The sequence below is a fragment of the Mus caroli genome, unplaced genomic scaffold (genome assembly GCF_978045245.1).
Source record: "Mus caroli unplaced genomic scaffold, Mus_caroli_1 scaffold_9, whole genome shotgun sequence".
NCBI classification, from domain to species: Eukaryota; Metazoa; Chordata; class Mammalia; order Rodentia; family Muridae; genus Mus; species Mus caroli.
In genome coordinates, this window is record NW_028227264.1 from 128,027,469 (window position 1) to 128,052,080 (window position 24,612).

The 24,612-nt window shown below is 47.4% G+C and overlaps 1 protein-coding gene and 1 non-coding gene across 13 annotated transcripts in view; one reads left to right on the top strand and one right to left on the bottom strand.

The window, feature by feature from the left end:
- Positions 1-874: 874 nt before the first annotated feature.
- On the bottom strand, positions 875-956 carry Trnas-cga (transfer RNA serine (anticodon CGA)). The gene has a single exon. It is a non-coding gene; the product is annotated as a tRNA-Ser (tRNA).
- Positions 957-1,660: 704 nt separating this feature from the next.
- Positions 1,661-24,612, top strand: part of Smarcc2 (SWI/SNF related BAF chromatin remodeling complex subunit C2) — a 31,867-nt gene continuing 8,915 nt past the window's right edge. For 5 of the 12 annotated variants that reach the window (XM_021175246.3, XM_085843272.1, XM_029482216.2 and 2 more), the window contains exons 1-18: positions 1,661-1,827; positions 3,746-3,865; positions 5,361-5,446; positions 6,123-6,204; positions 6,298-6,390; positions 7,650-7,719; positions 7,937-8,006; positions 11,113-11,188; positions 11,326-11,457; positions 11,562-11,677; positions 11,995-12,119; positions 16,745-16,804; positions 16,925-16,962; positions 17,302-17,432; positions 17,620-17,691; positions 22,968-23,081; positions 23,468-23,621; positions 24,299-24,391. In XM_021175246.3, the coding sequence (XP_021030905.1) occupies positions 1,717-1,827; positions 3,746-3,865; positions 5,361-5,446; positions 6,123-6,204; positions 6,298-6,390; positions 7,650-7,719; positions 7,937-8,006; positions 11,113-11,188; positions 11,326-11,457; positions 11,562-11,677; positions 11,995-12,119; positions 16,745-16,804; positions 16,925-16,962; positions 17,302-17,432; positions 17,620-17,691; positions 22,968-23,081; positions 23,468-23,621; positions 24,299-24,391 (1,743 nt within the window). In that variant the 5' untranslated portion in view covers positions 1,661-1,716. The remainder of the gene's footprint in view (positions 1,828-3,745; positions 3,866-5,360; positions 5,447-6,122; positions 6,205-6,297; positions 6,391-7,649; positions 7,720-7,936; positions 8,007-11,112; positions 11,189-11,325; positions 11,458-11,561; positions 11,678-11,994; positions 12,120-16,744; positions 16,805-16,924; positions 16,963-17,301; positions 17,433-17,619; positions 17,692-22,967; positions 23,082-23,467; positions 23,622-24,298; positions 24,392-24,612) is intronic. The other 7 variants (XM_021175247.3, XM_085843275.1, XM_021175250.2 and 4 more) reach the window with 3 other exon arrangements.

Here is a 24,612-nt window from a genome sequence, read left to right on the forward strand (position 1 = left end):
TCGAAAAACCAAAAAACAAACAAACAAACAAAAAACCAGCCAACCAAAACAAAAAACAAAGCCCCAAAACAAACCAAAAACCAAAACCAGGTGCTCCATGAATTCTCAGAGATCCTTTCCAGGAGAAGGTTTTGCTATGAAATGAAATATAAAAAGAACTGGGTAACGTGAGAGAGCCTGAGAAAGGAATTCCCTAGCTTGGTTAATATACACAGATTTTAACCAGCTTCTGGTGCCCAACAAATCCTCAACATAGGCCTCCTTCTAGGCCCGTGATCCCTGAGGTTAATCTCAGGAAAACTCAAATGAGGGCTAGGGAATGTAGCATAACAGAATGCTTACCTAGCGAACAAATTGAACCCCTGGATTCAGTCCCGAGCCGCAAAGGATCCTGGCATGCTCAGGCACACCTGTAACTCTAGTACTTGAGAGGTAGAGGCAGGAGGATCAGAAATTCAAAGTCATTCTTGGCTGCAAGGCAAGTTCAAGGGCAGCCTGCGTACATGAGGCCCTGTCTAAATTAAAAAGAAAAATCCAAATGAGAAAACGCTTGTTTCTGTGTCTCCAGTCACCAGACTTCAAAGGCTCCACTTTTGGTCACAAACTCCAAAGATGCCCTGTTTAGAAATCCTAGGTTTGACTAGATTTCCCAAACAAAACGACTACTCTTCATTGTTATGAAATGTTACAGAATTCTCAAAAAATATCTCAAAGTGCCTGGTATCCTAACAGCGAATAGAATACAGCGATGCCCAATTTGGTTTGTATGTCACCCTGGTCTAACCTAAAGGAGTACTGCTGCCTTTTCACTTCCGAATTCAACCACTCAACTACTGGTTAATAGGAGGGTGAAAAAAAAATTACGAAAAACTGCCGTCACGAACAGGATTCGAACCTGTGCGGGGAAACCCCATTGGATTTCGAGTCCAACGCCTTAACCACTCGGCCACCGTGACTCCCAAAACTATGGCTGGCCGCGCGCTTACAGAAAGGGTCCGCATGGGTGACTGGGTGCGAGCGAACTGGTGCAGGGTCGCGGCCCGAGGCTAGTACCCAGAGCCGCTCCCTCCCTCGCACCTTCGCGCCACAACGCTTGAAGCTGGGTCGGAGAATCAGGGCTCGCCAGCTGACTCCTAAAGCGGAGGCGAGACCGGAAGATCAGAGGGAGGAGACCCCTCACCTGACCCCCCGGGTAGCACCAGGGGTGCTGGGTGCACCGGGGCGCGGAGCGTCAGGGACACTCGTGGGTTGAAACAGGAATGGTTGGAAGGAACTTATTGGAGCGAAAGAGTTCCACGGGAACGTGCGTGCCGGGGGCCACTGGGGGTTACGGGGCGGAGCTCCTGCAGACCCGGGGCTCCCGGCTTCCCCGTGGAGTGGAACAGTAAGAGACCAAGTCGGGGAGGGCTCCGCTGTCCCACAGCCGCATCCTGCGAGACCCGGGGAAGCAGCCGGGCTGCCGCTGCGGAGGAGCCCGCCGAGCGCGCTCGGGCTCGCCCGCCTCCCGCCGCCGCTGCTGCTGGGGTGTCCGCCGAGCGCGCTCGGGCTCGCCCGCCACCGCCGTGCCGGGCCGCCGGCAGGGGGCGCTCCGCTGGCCGGGGCCCAGGCGGCGGGAGGCGACGGTCGTGGCGGCGGGAGGCGGCGGGAGGCGGGCGGAGGAGGAGGCGGGAGCTGAGCTGAGCGGGGCGGGCGGCGGCGGGGCCCGAGCCCGAGAAGATGGCGGTGCGGAAGAAGGACGGCGGCCCCAACGTGAAGTACTACGAGGCCGCGGACACCGTGACCCAGTTCGACAACGTGCGGCTCTGGCTCGGCAAGAACTACAAGAAGGTACGCGGGCAGCGCTGCGCGGGGGCCCGGCCAGGACAAAGGGCCCCTGGCCGTCGCTCCCGGGGCCGGCCCACCCTGCGGCCGCCGCCGCGCCCCTCCCCGAGGCCTCCCCGCGCCTCCCGCCCGCCCGCCCGCGCCCCTCCCCCACCCCTCCCCCACAGTGCCCTCTGCCCCGGTGCAGCGCAGCGGCGGTGGCGGAGGCGGCTCGGGGCGGCGGCCCGGGACCGGCAGCCCTCGCCCTCCAGGCTGACCGGTGCCGCCGCGCGCCTCCTCCCCTCCGGTGTGCGAGCCGCGGGGTCCCCGCCGGAGCCCCGCGCCGAGCCAGACGCCGGAACGGCCCAGGCCTCCCCGGTGGTGCTTTGTGTACGTCCGGAGACAGATGGCAGAGCAGGAGGGTAGACGGGTGCGGAGCAGGCCGTTGAAAAGCGTCTCTACCTGGGGAAATCACCTGTCTCCCAGGGTTACCCTAGCCTCCTTCTAAAGGGCTGCAAACCTCTCAGGGGACAGGGCATGGCAGTCTAGGGCAGCAGCCCCTCCAACCCTCCTTTCATAATGAAGTCCTCTGCAAGCCAGCCAGCCTGGCATTGCTTTGGGTTTGAGGTCCAGAGGCTAGGATAAGCTTCATATCGCTAGTCCCCACCCCCACCCCGTAACTGGAAATAAGGATGGGGAACAAAAGGGTTCAAGAAGCCCTACCTGTCTTTTTTATTTATTTATTTAAACCAGTTTTTATTCTTGTGTCTTCATGGTGTCTGGGCTTTTTTCCCGTTTTTCTTTTTTGTCTTCGATATGGCCTGCTTCCTCACCAACCCCGGCTAAGGTCTTTTCCCTAGCTTTGTTTTACAGCCCCCAACTCTTGCTACTCCAGCCTTGCAGCCAGCCTGTCAGAATACAGTGGACTGCTTCAGAAAGCTCCACTAATCCTGGTTTGAGTTTAGCCCTGAAACCATTTGGGGTCTCTCTGTTGGGTGTCAGACTCTTGACAAACAGCTGTTGGGTCTGTGACTTGTGTGTACCCTCAGCGTGAAGCTCTGGTTCTCAGTCTCTGCCTTTGACCTTTTAAAGGGAGATCGGTCTAGGGTCTTGGTGTGAAGCCCCGAGGGCTTTGACAGCTGTGACCTGCTTCAGCTTTCAAGGGCTTAACTCTTTGTCATTTACTTCTCCCTTCGCGCGGATCTCTTTACACCTCCCACCGAGAGGTGCTGACTCTAATTAGGGTAGAGGAAATAAGGGTCAAAAGGTAAAGAGAAAGTAGCTTCCTGGCTCAGTGAACAGAACAGAAAGGTAGGATTCCAGGTAGCACGGTATGGTACGGAAGTGTTTGAGGTCACTGATTCCTGCGGTTGTCTTGCTACTTATTTATCAAGCTGGGTGGGTGGTCTGAGATCCTTGCTAGAGAGGAGACCCTACAATGCCAACCATGCCTGGCTTCAGTAGAAGCAAAATGTGCAGGACTTAGTTTTTAAGTGAGCGTGTCCTGCCTCACTCCCTTGCTCTCTTAACACACCATTATGGACGGAAGCCTAGTCTTTTATCATGTTCCCCCAAGAAATACATTGTTGTATCACTTAGAGACTCAAAGGGGTTTTTGTTTCCCTTGAGCTCCATCAACCTTCAGAATTTTTACAGTTGGTTGGAGATGAGTTGCCGAGATAGCGGCGTCCTGCCATTCCAACGTCAGGGTACAGCCAAGGAAGAATATAAAGCATCACTCGCTGCCAGTCCTCAGTCCTGATCACCTGGGCTGGTGGCAATAGAGTCCAGTCACTCCTGAAGCCCTCTCTATATAAACTAGACCTGTGGAGGGGAAGGCGCAATTCTGTCTGTTCCAGGTGCTTCCAGGAACTCACGGAGAGATGTGGGTGGTGGTAGAGAATTTATCTGGACTCTGTTTTTCTTCCCTTCCCTCCTTCGCCAGTACATACAAGCAGAACCGCCAACCAACAAGTCTCTGTCCAGCCTGGTGGTGCAGTTGCTCCAGTTTCAGGAAGAGGTTTTTGGCAAACATGTCAGCAACGCACCGCTTACTAAACTGCCGGTGAGTTCAAGGGGAGGGGGACAAATCCTCCGAACTGGGAAGAGGTTTTTCGTTTGTTTTGCTCTTTAAAAAAAATTTTTTTTTTCTACATGCCTGTAATCCAGAATTAGGGAGATTGAGGCTGGCGAATCAAAAGTTGGAGGCCAGACTGATCTATATAGCAATTCAAAGACAGTGTGTGTAGTACTATGTCGAAAAAGAAAACCAAAACTCACCTTTTTCAAATTTCAAATTTTTGGGAGTTTTTTTTTTTTTCCCCTGCTCCATCAATAGTCAGAGCATTACAGCTTGACCTAGCCCCGAGTTGATTATTCCTGTTATTTTAGAAAAACTTCACAACCCGTAGTAATCTGAGAATGTCAGGTTTAGTCCTGCAGTGTCTCTCTCTTTCTCTTTCATGGTTGTTCTTGGGGGCTGAAGACATAGCTCAGTGGTTAAGAGCACTCGCAGAGGACCTGGGTTCAATTCCTAGTACCCACATAGCAGCTTACAAACATCCCTAGCTTCCGTTCCAGGGCATCTCATGCCTTCTGAGCATCATGGGCATGCAGGAAAAGCACTCACACATGCAGAAGAAATAAATCCTAAACCGGGTGTGGTGGTGCACGCCTTTAATCCCAGCACTCGGGAGGCAGAGGCAGGCAGATTTCTGAGTTCGAGGCCAGCCTAGTCTACAAAGTGAGTTCCAGGACAGCCAGGGATATACAGAGAAACCCTGTCTCGAAAAACAACAAGAACAATAAAAGAAAGAAACCCTAAAAAGTTAAAAAAAAAATGTGAGGTTTTAGGTCCGATATGGTGCTATACACCTGGAGTGTCCACTACTTAGAAGCCTGGTTCAGGAAGATTACTGATTCAAGCCAGCCTAGGAAACTTAACAACAACTTTAAGAAAAGGGGTCCTGGAGGTATAGTCCTAGCAGAGCACTTGTCTAAACTGTGAGAGGCCCTGAATTCTGTCTTCAGTATCACAAAGGAAGGGGTGGCCCAGTGGATAAAGTACCTAGAACTACTCACATGGGTGGAAGGAGAGAACTGACAGCCTGTGATGTCCATTAGTGTACACACACACACATAACATATATATTACATACACACACACATACATATCCATACATATAACATACATACACACATATACATACACACATACATATACATACTCACACATGACATACATAGAACACATACATACATACATACACACACATAACATATATATTACATATACACATACATATCCATACATATAACATACATACATACATATACATACACACATACATATACATACTCACACATGACATTCATAGAACACATACACACACACATACAGAGAGATAGAAATTCTAAATAAATAGGTAAGTAAATATAATTCCTTAAAAAGAGGCACTGGAACTTAGATTTGCATAAACTTGCCTTTATAGTCTTTGTATGTGTGTGTGTGTATGTACAATGTAACTTTCACATACTTCTTCCCTGTCTCAATTTTGTAGATCAAATGTTTCCTAGATTTCAAAGCAGGAGGATCCCTCTGCCATATTCTTGCAGCTGCCTACAAATTCAAGAGTGACCAGGGATGGTGAGAATGCCTCTTCTCTCTCTGCCTTTCATATTTAGTTAAGAGAGAACTTTCTCTTATTTCCTGGGGTCCCTCTGAAGTGAAAGAACACATGTAGAAATTCTGATTATAGATCTAAATTATAGATCAGAAGAAGATGTCATGGCCAACATAGTCTCCAGACATGAATGAATTGGGAATGAGTCCTTCCAGAACGCGGATTCTTAGGTTGTCACCTCAAGCTTTGTCCTTTTGGACTAAGCGTGGAGTGACTCATGTATTTGAGACCAGAACACCTGGGTTCCCTGTGATTTGAGTGAAATTTGTTACAAGAATACCTCCTAATTTCCCATTAGGAAGCTATATACCTTTGGGGCTAGAGAGACAGCTCAGTGGCTAAGAACCCTGCTGCTCTTCCAGAGAACTCAGTCCCATTCCCAGCAGCCACATGGCTGCCCACAACCTCTGTGATCCCACTCCCAGGGCATCCCATGACCTTTTCTGGCCTCTACAGGCACACTGCACACACATGGCACACAAACATACAAGCAGGCAAAAGACCCATGCATATAAAATAAAAACATAAACTTAAAAAAAAAAAGAAGAAGAAGAAGAAAAAATAAGGAAATAGAAAGGCCCTGTACCCTCACCTTTTCCCCCACATATAAACTTACTATATTATCGTCCTTTTTACAAGGCGGCGTTACGATTTCCAGAATCCGTCACGCATGGACCGCAATGTGGAAATGTTCATGACCATTGAGAAGTCCTTGGTACAGGTAATATACAAGCATATCCCCCATCCATTTCCCTCCCTTCATTAAGAGTACAAAATAGCTCTTCCTCATCTTGCCTATGTCTCCTCTTCACAGAATAATTGCCTGTCACGACCTAACATTTTCCTCTGCCCAGAAATTGAGCCCAAACTGCTAGGGAAATTAAAAGACATTGTTAAGAGACACCAGGTGAGTGGGAGGCAGGGTGAGTAACTCCGAGGTTTCTGAAGTAGGTGACTGGTTTACACAACGTTAGCACGGTTTCTCGTGACTGATAGTGTTTCTGTTGGGAAGCAGCTTGTAGTACCGTATTTTCTCCTGCGCTGTGGCCTGTGTGGTTAGAGCGAGAGTTGAGTCTTTGGGCAGCGCTTGTCCTGTTTGCTCCATAGGTTTGATGGGTTTATCAAGGGTTGCTCCTTCACCCTGCTTTGACCTGGGTGATAGAGAACGCCTTCCATTGAACTAGAGATAGCTGATTTCAGAAAAATCCAACCTGGGAATCAGCTGGAGTGGTGTACCTCGCACTTGGGAAGTAGAAACAGAAGGATCAAGAGTTCAAAGTTCCCTCGGCGGCTACATAGTATGTTCAGGTCTGCCTGGAGTATCGAGTGATACTGTTAAAACAGCCTCAATAAATCTCTGCCCTTTGGATAAATAAGCAGATCTTATGGAAAAGGCACTCATAGCCCACTTTGAATTTCCTATAGGTCTGATGGGTCCATGGGTAAAGTAAGTTTTTGTTGTGCAAGCATGAAGACCAGAGTCTGGATCCCCAGAACGCAGGGGAAATGTGGGTGTTATGGCTTATGCCTATAAGTGCCAGCCAGGAGGGAGGAGCAGGTAGATCCTGGGGCTTCATTAGCCAGCCAGCCTAGCTGAAAAGACAAGCCCCCGGTTCACTGTCACACTTCTGAAGTAGGTGACTGGTAGAGAGTAATAAAGGACACTTGTGGTTGGCCTGTAGCTTGTGCATGCCCACAGACAGTACACTACACACACATCTGTGCCGAGTACACTACACACACATCTGTGCCGAGGGTTAGTCTTCAGCTCTTCTCCAGTGCTAACACATCATTAAGACTGTGCTTCTTTGCCACTTAGGTGGTGTTGCAAGAAAATACAAACTAATTTTAATACCACTTCAGGAAAGATGTGATTTGAAAGGCAGATCTGTGGTTACATTTTAGTTGTTTTTATTTATTTATTTTTCTTTCTTTCTTTCTTTCTTTCTTTCTTTCTTTCTTTCTTTCTTTCTTTCTTTCTTTCTTTTTTTTTTTTGAGACAGGGTTTCTCTGTGTAGGCCTGGCTGTCCTGGAACTCACTCTGTAGACCGGGGTGGCCTCAAACTCAGAAACCTGCCTGCCTCTGCCTCCTGAGTGCTGAGATTAAAGGCTACTAGAGAATACTTCAAAAGGAAGTAGATTTACCACTTTTCCTTGTGCTTCCAGGGAACCATCTCTGAGGATAAGAGCAATGCCTCCCATGTTGTGTATCCTGTCCCAGGGAACCTAGAAGAAGGTGAGACGTGGGTTTTTGTGGCCTCTGCTGTGATAACTTGGGCTTTCTGTTGCATAGAGGACTACTTACTACTTACATCCTGATACAACACCTATGGTTATGAGCCTTGAAATCCTAAATTCCTGTTACTGAGTCTCCTGCACATCAGCAGAATGCTTAGTTAGAGCCTGTGTCCAGTCATTTTTCCCTTCAGCGTATCTCTCTCTTCTATCCTCAGAGGAATGGGTACGGCCAGTCATGAAGAGGGATAAACAAGTTCTTCTGCACTGGGGCTACTATCCTGACAGGTGAGGACGGGTTCTCAAGAATAGACACAGGTCCGTGTGGCAGAGCAAGGAGGCCTGAGCCAATTGTTTATTTACTTACTTGGGTTTTTTTGGGATACAGAATTTTGCCATGTAATCCAGGCTGGTAAAGAACTTGCTATGTAGATCGTGCTGGCCTCGGACTTGAAGTAGTCCTTGTACCTGAACCTCCAGAGAGCTGGGATTAAAGGCGTGAGCCACCCACTGGCTTTATGTGTGTGTGTTTGTTCACTTTTGTCTTTTTAGCTTTAATTTTTAGTTTATGTGTACGGTTGTTTTGTGTGCTTGTATGTCTGTACACCTGAAACTAGAGATATAGATTGTTATGAACCATGTGGGTGCTGGGGACCAAACCTGGGCCCTCTACAAGAACAGTAATTGCTTTAAATACTGAGCCATCTCTCTAGCCAATGCTTCTTGGTGTTTTGTTTGTTTGTTTGTCTGTTTGTTGTGAGACCAAATTTTAGAGCCAAACTCATCTAGAACGTCTACCTTTGCCTCCTCAGTGCTTGGATTGCTGAGGAGAGCCACCATGCCTAGCACCCAATTCCCAGTGTTTGCTCTTTTTTGTTAGTTTTTCAAGATAGGGTTTTTCTATGTAACAGCCCTGGCTGTCTTGGAACTCACAGAGATCCACGTGCCTCTGTTCTCCAAGATCTGGATAAAGATGTGTACCACCATCAAGACAGGATCTCACTATGTAATTTCAACCAACCTGGAATTCACCATCCATGCAGACCAGACTGGCTTCAAACTCAGAGATCTACCTACCTCTGCCTCCTGAGTGCTGGGATTAAAGGCATAGGCCACCACCACCATCTGGCTCTAATTTTTTTTTTTTTTTTTTTGGTTTTTTCGAGACAGGGTTTCTCTGTGTAGCCCTGGCTGTCCTGGAACTCACTTTGTAGACCAGGCTGGCCTTGAACTCAGAAATCCGCCTGCCTCTGCCTCCCGAGTGCTGGGATTAATGGCGTGCGCCACCACGCCCGGCTAATTTTTTTTTTTTTTTTAATGTGTGTCTTTTTGTGTGCATGGGTGAGCATGCACAGGGACAAGAGGATAACCTCAAGTTCATCCTTAGGAACACTGCCCACTTTCTTTAAGATAGGGTCTCTCATTAGCCTGGTACTCACCAATTAAGCTACGTAACATGGCCAGAGAGACTTGGGGATCCTCTGTACCTTTGAAGCACTGGAGCGGCCAGCACCAACATTGTTTGTTTGTTTATTTGTTTAATTGTATGTGTGTGAGTGCCCACATTTATGTATGTGTGTCACATGAATGCCTGGTGTCTGCAGAGGTCAGAAGAGAACACCTACAGATTATCTTGAACTAGAGTTATAGGTAGTTTTCAGTCATGATGTAGGTGCTGGGAACTGATCCCAGGTTCTCTGCCAGAGCAACAATTGCTCTCCCCCCACCCTTTTAAAAATTTTTTTTTCTTTTCTCTTTTTTTTAAATTAGATATTTTCTTTATTTACATTTCAAATATTAGCCCCTTTCCTAGTTTCTCCTCCGAAAACCCCCTATCCCCTCCCCACTCCCCATGCTCACCAACCGGCCCACTCCCACTTCCTGACCCTGGTGTTCCCCTATACTGGGGCATAGAACCTTCACAGGACCAAGGGCCTTTCCTCCCATTGATGACGGACTAGGCCATCCTCTGCTACTTATGCAGCTAGAGCCATGAGTCCTTCCCTTCTTTGGTTTGTGGTTTAGTTCCAGGGAGCTCTGGGGGTACTGGTTAGTTCATACTTATGCTCCTCCTAGCAACAATTGCTCTTAACTGCTGAGCCATCTCTTCAGCTCCGTGCCCAGCATTTTTATATAGGTTCTAGGTTATATTTTTATATAGGTTATACTTACTGACTGGTCATTCCCCAGTTCAATTTTATGTTCCGTTTTATCATACATACATACATACATACATACATAAATACTTAAGACAAGATCTCACATAGATGCACCAGCTTCTCCCTCCTGAGTGCTGCGATTAGAGGATTGCTCTCTCACGCCTGACCTTCTTTTTCTTACTGTGTGTGTGTGTGTGTGTGTGTGTGTGTGTATTCAGGATTGGGATCCTATTCTTTCCTTCCAGGTTGGGTCCCAGAGATGTAGCTCCAGAGATGTAGCTCCGGTCACCAGGCTTGTGTGGCAAGCACTTTCTGCCGAGTCATCCCTTTGGGTCATGTTCATATGTTTTGATAATTAAATGTAAAACAAAGGCAAGCATGGTATAACACATCTGCACTCTCAACACTTTAGGAATCAAAGAAGATCAGGAAATCAAAGTCATTTTCAGTTTCCTTGGAAGCTTAGGGCCAGCCTAAGCTATGTGAAGTTGTATCTTAGAACAAAAGTTAAAACAGTATAGTAGTAGGAAATGTTTCCACAAATGTATATAATTACCCTGGGCTATTATACAGCCTTTAAAGTGGCAGAATACAATTAGTTTATAGGGAAATTTAAGTGAGAAAGGGAAGTTAGCATCTACAGACAGCTACAGCTCCCCAGAAGGTAGAGACAGGAGCCTAGGACTTCTAAGCTCTTCTGGGAGACATAGTGTAACCTCTCTTTCAGGGAGCAAAACAAAACAAATACAAATGTAATATAGTTGTAATTACATTTGAAGGAATGGTTGGTTATAGCTTACCCTGATGCCCAGGTCTTACTTTAGACTCAAGGGAATCCTGCCTCAGTTTCCTATAGTCACCAATGTTAGATGGTCTTCATACTTTTTGGGAAACTTTTTGTGCTGTGTTTTATTTCTTGGTTGACTGGTTTGCTTTTGGTTTTTGAGATGGTCTCACTCTGCTGTTCATACTGAGTTGGACACAAGACCCTCCTGAGTACTGGGATCCCAGGCTTACATCACCACGCCTGGCTTTCGAGTTTTTTTTAATAGTTTCATGGGTCGAAGAGCCTGTCTGTGCTCACCAAGTACTCTACCACTGAGCCACCTCTAGCCCTCCTTTACATTTTTATTATGGTACAAGCTCCTGCTACACTGACCAGGCCGGCCTTAGGCTGCGCTTTGCTCCCGGCAGTCCATCTCCGCCTCCATCTCACACTGAATCTCTTCTGGCAGCTACGACACGTGGATCCCAGCTAGTGAAATCGAAGCATCTGTGGAGGACGCTCCCACTCCTGAGAAACCGAGGAAGGTGAGCTCTCCTGGTCCCCTCCATCCCACTCAGGACCAGCCTTCTCTGTCAGAGGAGCTGGGACTCTGTGTAAGAGTTTCTAGACAGAGCCGTGGCTTCTGGTAACCCTGACATGGACTGCCCTGTGTGAGCTTCAGGTCCATGCAAAGTGGATCCTTGACACCGACACATTCAACGAGTGGATGAATGAGGAAGACTACGAAGTCAGTGACGACAAAAGCCCAGTCTCCCGCAGGAAGAAGATCTCAGCCAAGACGCTGACGGATGAGGTGAGCTCTGCTCCTCCCTGTCAGAGCTCTTAGCTTACACCTGAGGCAAGCCTTGCTGGGAACTGGAGGGTGAACTGCTGCTCATCCCACTTCCTGTTGTGCAGGTAAACAGCCCAGATTCAGACAGACGAGACAAGAAGGGGGGCAACTATAAGAAGAGGAAGCGTTCTCCCTCTCCTTCACCCACCCCAGAGGCTAAGAAGAAAAACGCTAAGAAAGGGTAAGCTACCTCCTGTGCCCACACTCGCTGTCCTGATGCCATCTCAAAGGAAAGACAATGCTTTTTGAAGTCACTGGCCCCTGGCAGGTGTCTGAGAGGAGGGTGAGGGAACCTTCATGTGCCTGCTTGATGGTTTTAGTCCTAGTTATCATTAAACTGAAAGAAAGCTTAGTCACCCAACAGAAAAACGTCTGCACTATCCCATTACTCTGCACGTACCAGTTTCCATCCCACCCAGCTCTGCCAGGACCGCTCTTTCTCTCTTTCCTTCTTATAAACTCCTCTAACTTTCAAGAATTTTACTTTTTCCTTCTCAGACCCTCAACACCTTATACCAAGTCAAAGCGAGGCCACAGAGAAGAGGAACAAGAAGACCTGACAAAAGACATGGATGAGCCCTCTCCAGTCCCAAACGTGGAAGAGGTGACACTCCCCAAAACAGGTATGGGCCAGGCTGAGCTCTCCGGCCAACCCCCACCCTCTCCCGTCCCTGACTGTTTTTCCAGATCTGAGGTAGCACTTCCTCTGCATAGCTGGTTAGTGAAATTATCTCTTACTCTATATCCATGTCTCCCATGGACCTGCTTTGCCACTAATAGCAGTTGTGTGCAAACTCTGTTTTCCTGTGCTGAGAATCAGACCTAGGAGCTCCTGTGTACTAGCCATGCTCTGCAGCTGCACCACACCTCAGCCCTCCAAAGCCTGTCTTGTATGTATTTATATGTGTTGGCCAGTGGTCAACTTCAAGTATCATTGTTCAGGAGCCTCTGTCTTGTGTTTTTAACATTTACTCTCGTGTGTGTGTGTGTGTGTGTGTGTGAACTTGCCACAGTGCACATGTGGAGGTCACTGACAACCTGTAGGACTGGGACTTGGTTTCTTCTTCCACCTTGTGGGTTCCAGGCATTGGTATCTCTGTGCACTGAACCATCTCGCCAACCTCTGCCTTCTGTTCTGAGACGTGGGGTTTGCAGGCCAGGCTAGTCTGGCTTGACAGGAACCCTCGGGGATCTCCTCTCTGCTTCCCCGACATTGCGGTTACAAGTCTGTGCCACTGTGCCTGGCATCTCACCCAGGTTCCGAGGAGTGATCAGATCTTCCAGGGCTGTGCAGAAAGTGCTTTCCTGACTGAGCCACCGCTCTACTCTGATGGGCGTTGGATTATACATCCCATCAGTAAAATATATTTCAAGGCAAATGATGCAAATTACACTGCCAAAAACTCACTTTAGGGCCATTTTAAAAGCATAAGCAAACATTGTTATTAAGAAAAGGAGTGGGGACTGGGCTGTTGGGTCAGTGGTTAAGAGCAATTACTGCTCTTTCAGAGGACTCCGGTTTGATTCCCAGGGCCACAACAGTGGCTCACAACTGTCTAATTCCAGTACCATTGGATCCAGCACCCTCTTCTGGCTTCTGCAGGCCCTGCATACAGATGGTACACAAGCATACATTCTGGCAAAACAATCACATAAAAATAACTCAGAAAAAATTAAATGATAAAAATCTATCAGGGCACATGCCTTTTTAATTTCAGTACTTGGGAGGCAGAGGCAGGCAGATCTCTGAGTTCAAGACCAGCCTGGTCTACATAGTAAATTCCAGAACAGCAGGGCTACACAGAGAAACCTGTCTCAAAAAAAAAAAAAAGAAAAAGAAAAAGAAAAAAGAAACAGTTAAAATCTTTATTTAAAAAAAAAAATTTAAAACAGTGTTGGGAGACTCAAGAGATGGCTGAGCAATTAAGAGTGCTTGCTGTTTCCAGAGTACCCAAGTTTGGTCTTTAGCACCTCTGTAGGTGGCTCCTAACTGTCTGTACCTCCAGCCCCAGAGGATCTGGATCTGTCCTCTCCTGGGCTCTGTGGACACCTGCACACACACACACACACACTCACACACCATCATATCTTCTCACAGACATAAATAAAAATCAATATGAAGAAAACGTAACTAAGGGTGAATGTGGCGGCTTGGTGGATAACCGTACTTGCCACACGAGCCTGAGGACCTGAGTTTGAACCCTGGAACCCATAGCAAAATTCAGGAGCTTGTGCCTGTAATCCTAACAGTCCCACAGCTAAGTGGGATGTGAACAGGCCCAAAGCGTCCATGAGAAGCATAGTAGCAGAAACAAGAGGGAGACCTTGCCTCAAAACCAGCTGGAAGGAGAGTACTGACTCTGAAAGTTACCCTCTGGCTTCCACACATGCAGCATGGCTTGTGTATTTGCACACACACATGCAGACACACAAAACCAACCAATCTACTTGTCCATCCTTGCAAAGCAAAGTAGCTGGACTGGGCAGCTGCTTAGTCGAGATTTTGTCCAGTGTGTATGAAGCCCTGAGTCCAGGACAGTGCGCTGCAGCCCTGTAATCCTGCACTGTGAAGCAGGGGAGCTGCTATTTGAAAGCTATCCTCCACTACATATCAAGTTTTGGGTTAGTCTAGGATACATGAGACCCTGTCTCCAAATAAATAAATAAAATAAAATGATGGCTCATGATGAGGACCTGAGTCGACCTTAGTACCTTATAAAAAGCTGAGCAAGGTAGTTTGTGCTGTAATCCCAGTACTGAGGGGGAGGCAGGAGGAAGCCAGGGCCTTGCTGGCTAGCCAGTCTAACTGCACCGGTGAGCTCCAGATTCACTGAGAAACTGAACCAACATAGGAAAGTGGTAGAAGATAACTCTAGTGTAGACCTCTGAACTTCACATAAACACACATAATAAATTTGAAATTTTTGAAAGAGAAATGTGGGGCTTGAGAAGTCTCAGCAGTTAAGAGCATACTGCTCCTGCAGAGGCCCTGAATCCCCAGCCCTCATCAGGTGACTGCCACTAAATTAAAAAGCTCCAGCAGCTCCCATGCTCTCCTCTGGCCTCCGGGGACCTTTACACATGCTCACTGCACACATGTAATCATCAACTTAGAAAAAGACAGAGGAGGAAAATGTAAAAGGCAGTGAGAACAACTCTAAAGAGACTCAGTCTGCCTGTCCTGCACGAGGAGTCTAGGGGACTGCACTTCAATACTGATTTGTAGTCTGTCTCCTGTCCAGTAGCCTCAAATATCAAGAAATGTATTTCGGGCTGGTGAGATGGCTCAGTGGGTAAAAGCACCTGACTGCTTTTCCGAAGGTCCGAAGTTCAAATCCCAGCAACCACATGGTGGCTCACAACCACCCATAATGAGATCTGATGCCCTCTTCTGGTGTGTCTGAAGACAGCTATAGTGTACTTACAAATAAATAAATAAATCTTTAAAAAAAAAAAAAAAAGAAATGTATTTCAAAGGGTTGGGAAGGTGATTTCCTCGGAGCATTTGTGTATGAAACCAAGGCAGGAGAGGCTCCTCTGCTTTACAGCTTTGAAGATTAGGTTGGGGTGCAGCTTATGGTGAACACTGCTTAGCAAATACGGAGTCCTGCACTCTATCCCCAGCCCTTCAGACAGTCTTTAAAAATCTTTTTTTAGATATTTAAGCTAGGCATAGTGACACATGATTTTAAATCCTAGCACTCAGAAGGCAGAGGCATGGAGAACTCTGTAAATTGGAGGCTAGCCTGGCCACAAGTTCCAGGACAGCCAGGTTTCATACAGAGACCCTGTCTTCAAAAATTAAGATCTGACTGGAAATGGTGGTAAATACCTTTACTCTCAGCACCCAGGAAGCAGATGCAGGTGAATCTCTGTGATTTCAAGGCCAGCCTGGTCTACATAGTGAGTTCCAAGACAGCCAGAGCTATATAGTGAGACTGTGTCTGGGAAAAAAACAAAACAACAGTGTTACTAGCTAAGAGCACATCATTTAACTCAGCTTGGTGGCATAACATAGGTAATAATCTCAGTGGCCTGTCTGGCTGAGGCAGGAGGATGTAAGGAGTACAGAATCAGCCTGGCCTGCAGAATGACCCCTGAGGCCAACTTGCATAACTGAAGGGGACAGTCTCAGAGTAAAAAGGAAGGAAAGCCAAGTGTGGGTCATGTCTGTAGTCCTAGTACTCGGCAGGCAGAGGGATGGGTCAGGAGTGCAGGCCAGCCTGAGCTACATAATGAGTTCAAAACCAGCCCGAGCTGATGGAGTCTGTGTCTCTTTCTTTTAAAAAATACTAAATAAAAAAGTAAAGATAGTTCATGTAGACGGGTGTTTGTCTGCCAGTACAATTTGCATAGCAGGAGAGGGCATTGGATTCTGTGGGACTACAATTACAGATGGTTGTGAGCCACCATGTGGTTGCTGGGAATTAAACTCAGGACCTCTGGAAGAGCAGTCGGTGCTCTTAACCTCTCAGCCTTCTCTCTAGCCTGAGGCTGTTTGAAAAAGGCAAAGCCAAAGTAAAAAGTTTAAGGAAAGAAAAAGAAAAAAGTGCTGGGGAACTGAGCTTGGTGGTGGTGCACACCTGTCACCTCAGCACTCAGGAGCAGATGCAGAGAATTAGGGACGTTCTTTGCAAGTTAGAGGCCTAGAATACATGAGACCCTGCTCCTCCCCCCCCCTTCAAAAAAAAAAAAAAAACAGAAAAACCTTGGTGCTGGGACTATAACTCTGGTAGAACACTGACATATTCATGCATGAGGCCTTAGGTTCAGTTGCAAGTAGTATATCAAGGGATGATATCTAACTACTTACCTAGCATGATCTAGCTCAAACTCAGTCCATCAAAAGATTGTATAGAGCCGGGCGATGGTGGCACATGCCTTTAATCCCAGCACTTGGGAGGCAGAGACAGGCGGATTTCTAAGTTCGAGGCTAGCCTGGTCTACAGAGTGAGTTCCAGGACAGCCAGGGCTATACAGAGAAACCCTGTCTCAAAACAAACAAACAAACAAACAAACAAACAAAAAAAGAGTATATAGGGAGACAAAGAGCAGTCATACAGGAGTAGCCCTCAGGATGCTGAGGCTGGAGAGTCATAGGAGTGCACGCACATAGATGCTGGGTAAGGCAGTAGAATAGAAAACGAGTTTCAAAGGGTTCTGAGGAAGCAACATATGCAAAACTGTTAGCTTCTGAGACGTGAGAGCTTGATTTGGCCAACATGTCTAATGCTTTTTCTCTTTGCAGTCAACACTAAAAAGGACTCCGAGTCAGCCCCAGTCAAAGGCGGCACCATGACTGACCTGGGTAAGCCAGGGAGCCCCAAGCAGGCAGTGCCTGAGGCATGGGGGAGCTCAGCCCACCTTCCCATAGCCCTCTGCTCCTGGAGAGGCTCTGCCGCTTACGCTTAGCTTCTTTCCCTTGCAGATGAACAGGACGATGAAAGCATGGAGACCACGGGCAAGGTGCAGCCAGTTTAAACAGGCTCTGTCTCTCTGTGATTAGCTTAGAGAGGCTCCACCTCTCTGGGACTGGGATCACAGTGTTCCTTCTGCCCGGGCTCCGCCCCCCCCGCCCCCCCCCGTTCCCCCCGCCCCTCCCTGCCCCCCCTTTCCCCCCCCTGCCCCCAGCCATAGATGAATTGTGCCTGCTGCTCGGACCCCAGGCGCCTAGCGTCCCAGGGACCACAGTGCTCATCCTTACCCTTATCCCCTGTTGGTGCCCTGCTCCCGGGCGTAAGAGAAGCTGAAGGCTGCTAGGCAGGGAGGGGAATGCTGAGTGTCCAGCAGCCTCCATATTCATAGGACGAGGATGAGAACAGCACGGGCAACAAAGGCGAGCAGACGAAGAACCCGGACCTGCACGAGGACAATGTGACTGAGCAGACCCACCACATCATCATCCCCAGCTACGCCGCCTGGTTTGACTACAACAGGTCCTGCCCTGCTTCCCTCCTCCTTCCCCTTCCCCCCCCCCATGATTAACCTGTAATCAATGGGTTATCTCTCCTGTTGCCCCTCCACAGCTTAGAGCTGCTTGCCAACCCCACCTTTCAAGCCTTCTGCCCTTGGGCTCCTACTCCTTCCCTGGGCCTTCTAAACCCGTTGTGATTTATCTTGCAGCGTCCATGCCATTGAACGGAGGGCTCTTCCTGAGTTCTTCAACGGCAAGAACAAGTCTAAGACTCCAGAGATGTAAGATTTCCGCTTATGATTTTCTTTTGGGGTCCTTTCTGCACTCACCCTTCCAGACTTAGCAACTTTCAACCAGGCTCTCTGTTATACTTACAAAGACATGATAGACACCATTAGACAGCTATAGCCTAACCCTTTAAACATGTTCTTCGGGGGTCACCTGAGGATGGTAGAGTAGAGCATACTTTTCTATAAGAAACAAATACCTGCCCCGCCATTCCCATTGCTTCCAGTTAAAAAACATGCAGAGAATTTCACTCCATAATTGCTATGTGACCTGAAATTCACGTACCCCCAGTGTATGAAACAACTTTAATTAAAATGTAAATGATGAGATTAGATTGAAAAACAAAATAAGGTGGTGGTGTACACCTTGAATCCCAGCACTCGGGAGGCAGAGGCAGGCAGAGCTCTTGAGTTCAAGACCAGTCTGGTCTACAGAGCTAGTAGTTCCAGGAGACCCAGGGCTGCAAAGAGAAATTCTGTCTTGGAACACCAAAAACCAAACCAAAACAAAACAAAAAACCAAGATAAGATCAAGCCTGGTAGCACATGGGGATAGTCCTAGCACTTGGGAGGCTGCTGTGAGACTCAAATTCGAGGCCACCCTGGGCCACCCTGGGCTTCCTAGCTAGACTTTGTCAAAGAGAAGGAACTAAGAGGTCCGGCTCTGAGGATTATGAGATGGGAGCATGCATTATGAAAGAGTAGCACATATGTCCAGGATTAGGGCTGGAAGGCATAGCTCCCTCTGTAGTAGAACACTTGCCTAACGTGCACGAGAGTCTTGTCTTTGTACCGTTGTGCAGGCCGGAAGGCAGAGGCAGGCAGATCTCTTAAGTTTCATCATGGCAGATGGAGGCCAGCCAGGGCTATATTGTGAGACCTGATCTTAAAAAAGAATAATAAGCTACAGATTTAGGGCTTCTAAGTCGGTGTTTATTGACTCTGATAACTGCATTCTTCATGTGTCGGGTAGGACACACTCTTCCAGTATCCTCCCACCTTGAACCCTCAGCAGACTTCTTATTCGTCTCACTGACTCTTTGCCAATACTTGGCGTATGCCAGCTTGTAGTCCTAGCCCTGGAATGCTGAGGGGAGATGAGTTCAAGCTTGGGCTGCAGAGTAAGACTCTGTATCAAACAAAAAGGAGTTGCTTTAAAGTTGTTTTCAGTCAGTTTTCTGGGCTTGGGTTGTGTGTGGAAATCTGGGGTTAGGGTGCCCCACAGTGAGCACATGACAAGGCAGGGTTAGTGAGGCTGGGCGCTGGCCCGGGTTTCTCTCCCCGCTGCTCAGCCTCCCTCTGGGATCATCTGTGCTCAGCTTTATTTCTCCATAGCTTGGTGTGGGTCTCTTCCTCTGGAGAGCCAGGTTTATGACAGGAAGGAAAAGGCATTACCAGGCGATAGGACTCTGTCTGTGTGGTGTGCTGTCAGGAACAGTGAGTGGTAACTTCTGAAGAGCATGTCGTCCCTAACACTGTCTCCACCATGCACTGGCTAACTAGTCTAATTGAGGCTAATAAACAGTGTCATCTCTAGTTTATAGAACCGGATCCTGGTAGGAGGGAGCATTTGACTTAAGTTACTTGAGCAAGTTCAAATAGCTAATGAGTAGTAAGACCAGAATCTGGATCTGTAGTGTGGACATATTTTCAAATTTTATACTTTATAATTTCATTAATTTTTAGATATTAAGAATCATTTTATTTTTAAAATTATTATATGTATGTGGGTATGTGCATGTGAGTGCCATGCCCACAGAGGCCAGAAAAAGGTGTTGGATCTGTTGGAGTTGGAGTTGCAAGCCATTGTGCATGGTCTAGCACAGGTGCTGGCATCTGCATCCCTTCAGCCTGTCAGCTGTCATTTTTCAGGTACTGCAGTGCCACCAGATATTGCTAGTTTTCCAAAGACATCCTATTTGACACACAAGGACTTTAAGTTTCAAATAGTTTGAAATCATCATGATAAGACTGGCATTTGAATTTAGATCTTTCTAACTTTAAAATATAAATTACATCTGTAACCCCAGCACTTAAAAGACTGAGCCAAGAGGCTGGAGAGATAGCTCAGAGGTTATGAGCACTGGCTGCTCTTCCAAAGGTCCTAAGTTCAACTCCCAGCAACCACATGGTGGTCATAACTATCTATAATGTAATCTGGTGCCCTCTTCTGGCCTGCAGGCACACATGCAGGCAGAACACATACATAATAAATAAATCAACCTTTAAAAAAAAAAAGAAAAAAAGAAAAGAGGATGAGACAAGATCACAAATTGTAAGCTGGTCTGGATTATAAAGCAAGTTCCAGATTAGCCTGAACTACAGAGTAAAATACTGTCTCAAGAAAACAAATAAGACTAAAAGAAAAACAAAACAACAAACTAGGCATGTGGTGCATGCTTTTAATCCCAACACTGGGGAGGCCGAGGTAGTTAAGTTCAAAGCCAGCCTCTGCTCAGTGAGTCCCAGGATAGCCAGGGCAGGGGTGTGTGTGTGTGTGCAGGAGACTCTCCATGGTTAGGAGTCTGTGCTGCTGTTACAGAGGACCTGAGTTCCTTCCCCAGCACCTGCCCTAAGTGGGTTGTGACTACTTAGCCCTCAGCTCCAGGAGGATCTGACAGTTTCTCTTCATGGGCATCTACATGCAAGTGCACATACCCTACACATAACTAACACTTAAAAATATTTTACTTTTATTTCTGTGTACTAATGGTTTTTCTACATGTATGTGTCTGTACACCATGTATGTACCTGGTACCTTTAGAAGTGAGAGGAGGATGTCATATCCCCCTATGCCAGAAGTTAGAGGTGGTTGTGAGCTGCCATGCAGGTGCTGGGGACTGTAAGAACAAGTGCTCTTTACCACTGAGCCATGTCCCTTCCCTCCCTCCCTCCCTCCCTCCCTCCCTCCCTCTTCCTTCCTTCCTTCCTTCCTTCCTTCCTTCCTTCCTTCCTTCCTCCCTCCCTCCCTCCCTCCCTCCCTCCCTCCCTCCCTCCCTCTCTCTCTCTCTCTCTCTCTCTCTCTCTCTCTCTTTCTTTCTTTCTTTCTTTCTTTCTTTCTTTCTTTCTCTGTCTCAAGAAAATAATAGGTCTGTGAGATGCCTCCGTGGGTAAGGGAGCTACCAAGGCTGATGAACTGCATTTGATCTCTGGAACCCATATGGTGGAAGGAAAAAATGGACTCCCATAAGTTGTCCTCTGACCTGCACACACTTGCCTTGGAGCGCGCACACACACACACAAAATTGATAATTAAAAAAAAAAAGGGGGGGCTGGTGAGATGGCTCAGTGGGTAAGAGCACCCGACTGCTCTTCCAAAGGTCAGGAGTTCAAATCCCAGCAACCACATGGTGGCTCACAACCATCCGTAACAAGATCTGACTCCCTCTTCTTGAGTGTCTGAAGACAGCTACAGTGTACTTACATATAATAAATAAATAAATCTTTAAAAAAAAAAAAACACCAAAAAAGCAAGAAAGAGAGTCAGCTAGATAGCTTGGTGTGTAAAATCCCCGGCTGCTAATCCTGACAGGACAAGTCCACATGCATGTCCTGGTGCTCGTGAGCACATACACAAAATCAATAAATGAAATGGTAGAGGGAGAGGGAGAGATAGAGAAAGAGCAGTCGAAAGCACTCGTGGGCTCGTAGGATGGTTCAGCAGTGAGGACTCTAAGCATGAGGACCCTAGTTTGGTTCTTAGCTCCCACGTGCTGGAAGGAGAACCAGTTCCTATAAGTATCATGTAATCTCTGCATGTGTGCTGTAGGCTGGGAATGCCTACACACAGAATAAATACATGTAAATAAGTTCAGAAAACTATCACATGTAAAAACTAACTTTAAAAAACATGGTGTTACACATTTGTGATCTTAGCACTTGGGAGGCAGAGGCAGGAGGATCAGGAGTTTAAGACTATCTATCCTTGACTATCTAACAGATTTAAAGCCAGCTTGGGCTATGTGAGACCTTGACTCAAATAAATAATTAAAAAATAATTAAAAGCCAGAATGGTGGTATATAACCTCAGCATCTGGGATGTGGAATTGTGCTGTAGATCAAGTTGAAGGCCAGCCAGTACTACACAAGATCCAATCTCAAAATGATAAGTTAAAAAAAATTCATAAATTGCAATTTTAAGAGCCAAAACAAAAACAACCCTTAAGTGCTGGCAAGATGGCTCAGTGGTCAAGGACCTTGGCTGCTTTTGCATTCCCAGCACTCACATGGAGACTCAGAACTGTCTCCAACTCCAATTCCAGAGATCCAACAACCCCTTTTGGCACCCTTGGGCACCAGGCATGCTTGCAGTACACAGAGATATGTGCAGACAATACACCCATACACATAAAGCATACTAAAAGGCAATCTTTAAGTCCCTTCTCAAGCATCACACTGATTGTTGCATGGATGAGGACTTTGATTTTGTGGCTGGAGAGATGGCTCAGAGGTTAAGAGCAGTGAATGCTCTTCCCAAGGTCCTGAGTTCAATTCCCAGCAACCACATGGTGACTCACAACCATCTGTAATGGGATCCGATGCCCTCTTCCTGTGTCTGAAGACAGTGATGGTGTACTCATGTAAATAAAATGAATAAATCTTAAAAGGACTTTGATTTCTGAGGTGGGAAACAAGGGCTTCCCACCCTCCAAAAAAAATTGGTAACGAGCATAAGGAGATATCCTGTAATCTCAGCACTTAGGAGGTTGGGATTCCCAGGTAAAATTAAGATGATGATTCATTTAATTAAAAAAGCCATCAGGAAAAATACAAGAAACTTTTTTTTATATTTATTTTTATTTTGTGTCTTTATTGAGTGTTTGACTTGGATGTATGTGTGTATAACATGTGTGCCTGGTGCCTGCCCCTGGATGTATGTGTGTATAACATGTGTGCCTGGTGCCTGCCCCTGGATGTATGTGTGTATGACATGTGTGCCTGGTGCCTGCCCCTGGATGTATGTATGTGTGTATGACATGTGTGCCTGGTGCCTGCCCCTGGAGTTGAGAAGAAACTGTCTTATTACCTGGAACTGAAGTTATGGATGATTATGGGCCACTGTGTGGGTGCTAGGAACTGAACTTGGGTCTTCTGCAAGAATAGCAATGCTCTTAACTGCTGGGCTAGCCCTACAGCCCCCAGTGAGAGACATGTGACTACTGTGTAGTTAGCATATTTGGGGTCATTAGCACTTCTATTTTCTTTCCTCTCCTTGGGCCTCAACAAACATTAATGTTCTTCCTCTTCCTTGTCTTTCTGATTCTTCTAAGCTACCTGGCGTATCGGAACTTCATGATTGACACTTACCGACTGAATCCCCAGGAGTATCTAACATCTACTGCCTGTCGGCGGAACTTGGCGGGTGATGTCTGTGCTATCATGAGGTGGGTCTTGCTTCTGAGGAGAGAGAGTTTGAGAGGATTGTCTGTATGTTTTGGCAGAGCTGCAGATATTTTCAAAGAAGATGGGGAATAAGCAAGAGCAACACCCCTAGTGAAAGCCCTGTCAGAGCAGGTGGAGGAGTGAGTGACCAGGGATTGGAAGTGTGTCCTGTAAAGAAGGACAAAGGCCGTGGGCTCTGCTGAAAGACAGTTGGATGGGCTTTGCTAACTAGCTAGGAAGACATGGTCACTGGGGTGCGGCCGTGGAGAAAAGTCCAGGCTGTGGCGTGTACTTGGGGAGCACTGCTACTTAGGTGATGAGATGGAGATGGTGGTGGGTTCCTCTGTTTTGGTTTTCCCATTTGGCCTAGCTTCCCTTTTTCCCACAGGGTCCATGCCTTCCTGGAACAGTGGGGTCTTATTAACTACCAGGTAGATGCTGAGAGCCGACCAACCCCAATGGGGCCTCCACCCACCTCTCACTTCCATGTCTTGGCGGACACACCATCAGGGCTGGTTCCTCTTCAGCCAAAGCCCCCACAGGTAGGGTGAGGAGTGCTGGGGACAAGGCTGGGTGGGGCGGAGTGGGCTCCTTTGGACTTTTCTTTTTCTGTTTGTTTTTCATTTTTATGTCTTTAGGGTAGAGATTTAGCTGAGTTGTAAGCTTCTTTACTGTGAGGTACAGAGGACCACAGGCACCAACACCTGTGCTCAGTGCTCTCTGGGCCCTGCTACCCAAGCTGAGAGCAGCTCTGAAGGGGAGAAATTGCTCCTTATCTTCAGGGAACAGGCAGGCTAGTGCAGGAGAGGACCAGAGAGAGAAAATGGCTTACAATAACTTGTGTGGGATTTTTATACTTTGTTACGTTTCCTGTATTTTTCCATTTTCCCTCATACTTCCTATCACCTTCATTTTTTCCATTTCCATCTCATGCATTCTTTAAGATGAGAAGAAGACATTATGTGGCTTACACCAAGATACTGACTTATCTAGGACTAGGATCTGTTGTCCAGCTCCTAAGAGAATCTGTAAAGATACACATGACTACACATGTCTCTCATGCCAACCACATGTCTAATTAATCATGGAGGCAGCATGGAACAGTGGCATGAGTGTTCCCAGAGCTCGTGGGCCGCCCAGCATCTGGTCTCCAGGCCTCCAAGGCCTTGGCCTGCCCATTTCCTACCCAGCTTCCATGACGCCAAGCTCTGTCCCCCAGGGCCGCCAGGTTGATGCTGACACCAAGGCTGGGCGGAAGGGCAAAGAGCTGGATGACCTGGTGCCAGAGACGGCTAAGGGCAAGCCAGAGCTGGTAGGTGGGGTGCAGACCCCGCTGGGCTGTTTATTTGCCCCTTCACTGGGGGGCCCCTGCCTGGGAAGAAGAGGCAAGAGAAGAGCAGAGGAGCTGCAGCAGTGAGGGAGGAAGTCCCGCCCAGGGCTTTCCTGGAAGGCTGGAAGGAAGCTCCTTCTGTCTGTCTGTCTGTCTGTTCTCTCGCTTTCTCTTCTCTCTTTCTCTCTTTCTCTCTTTCTCTC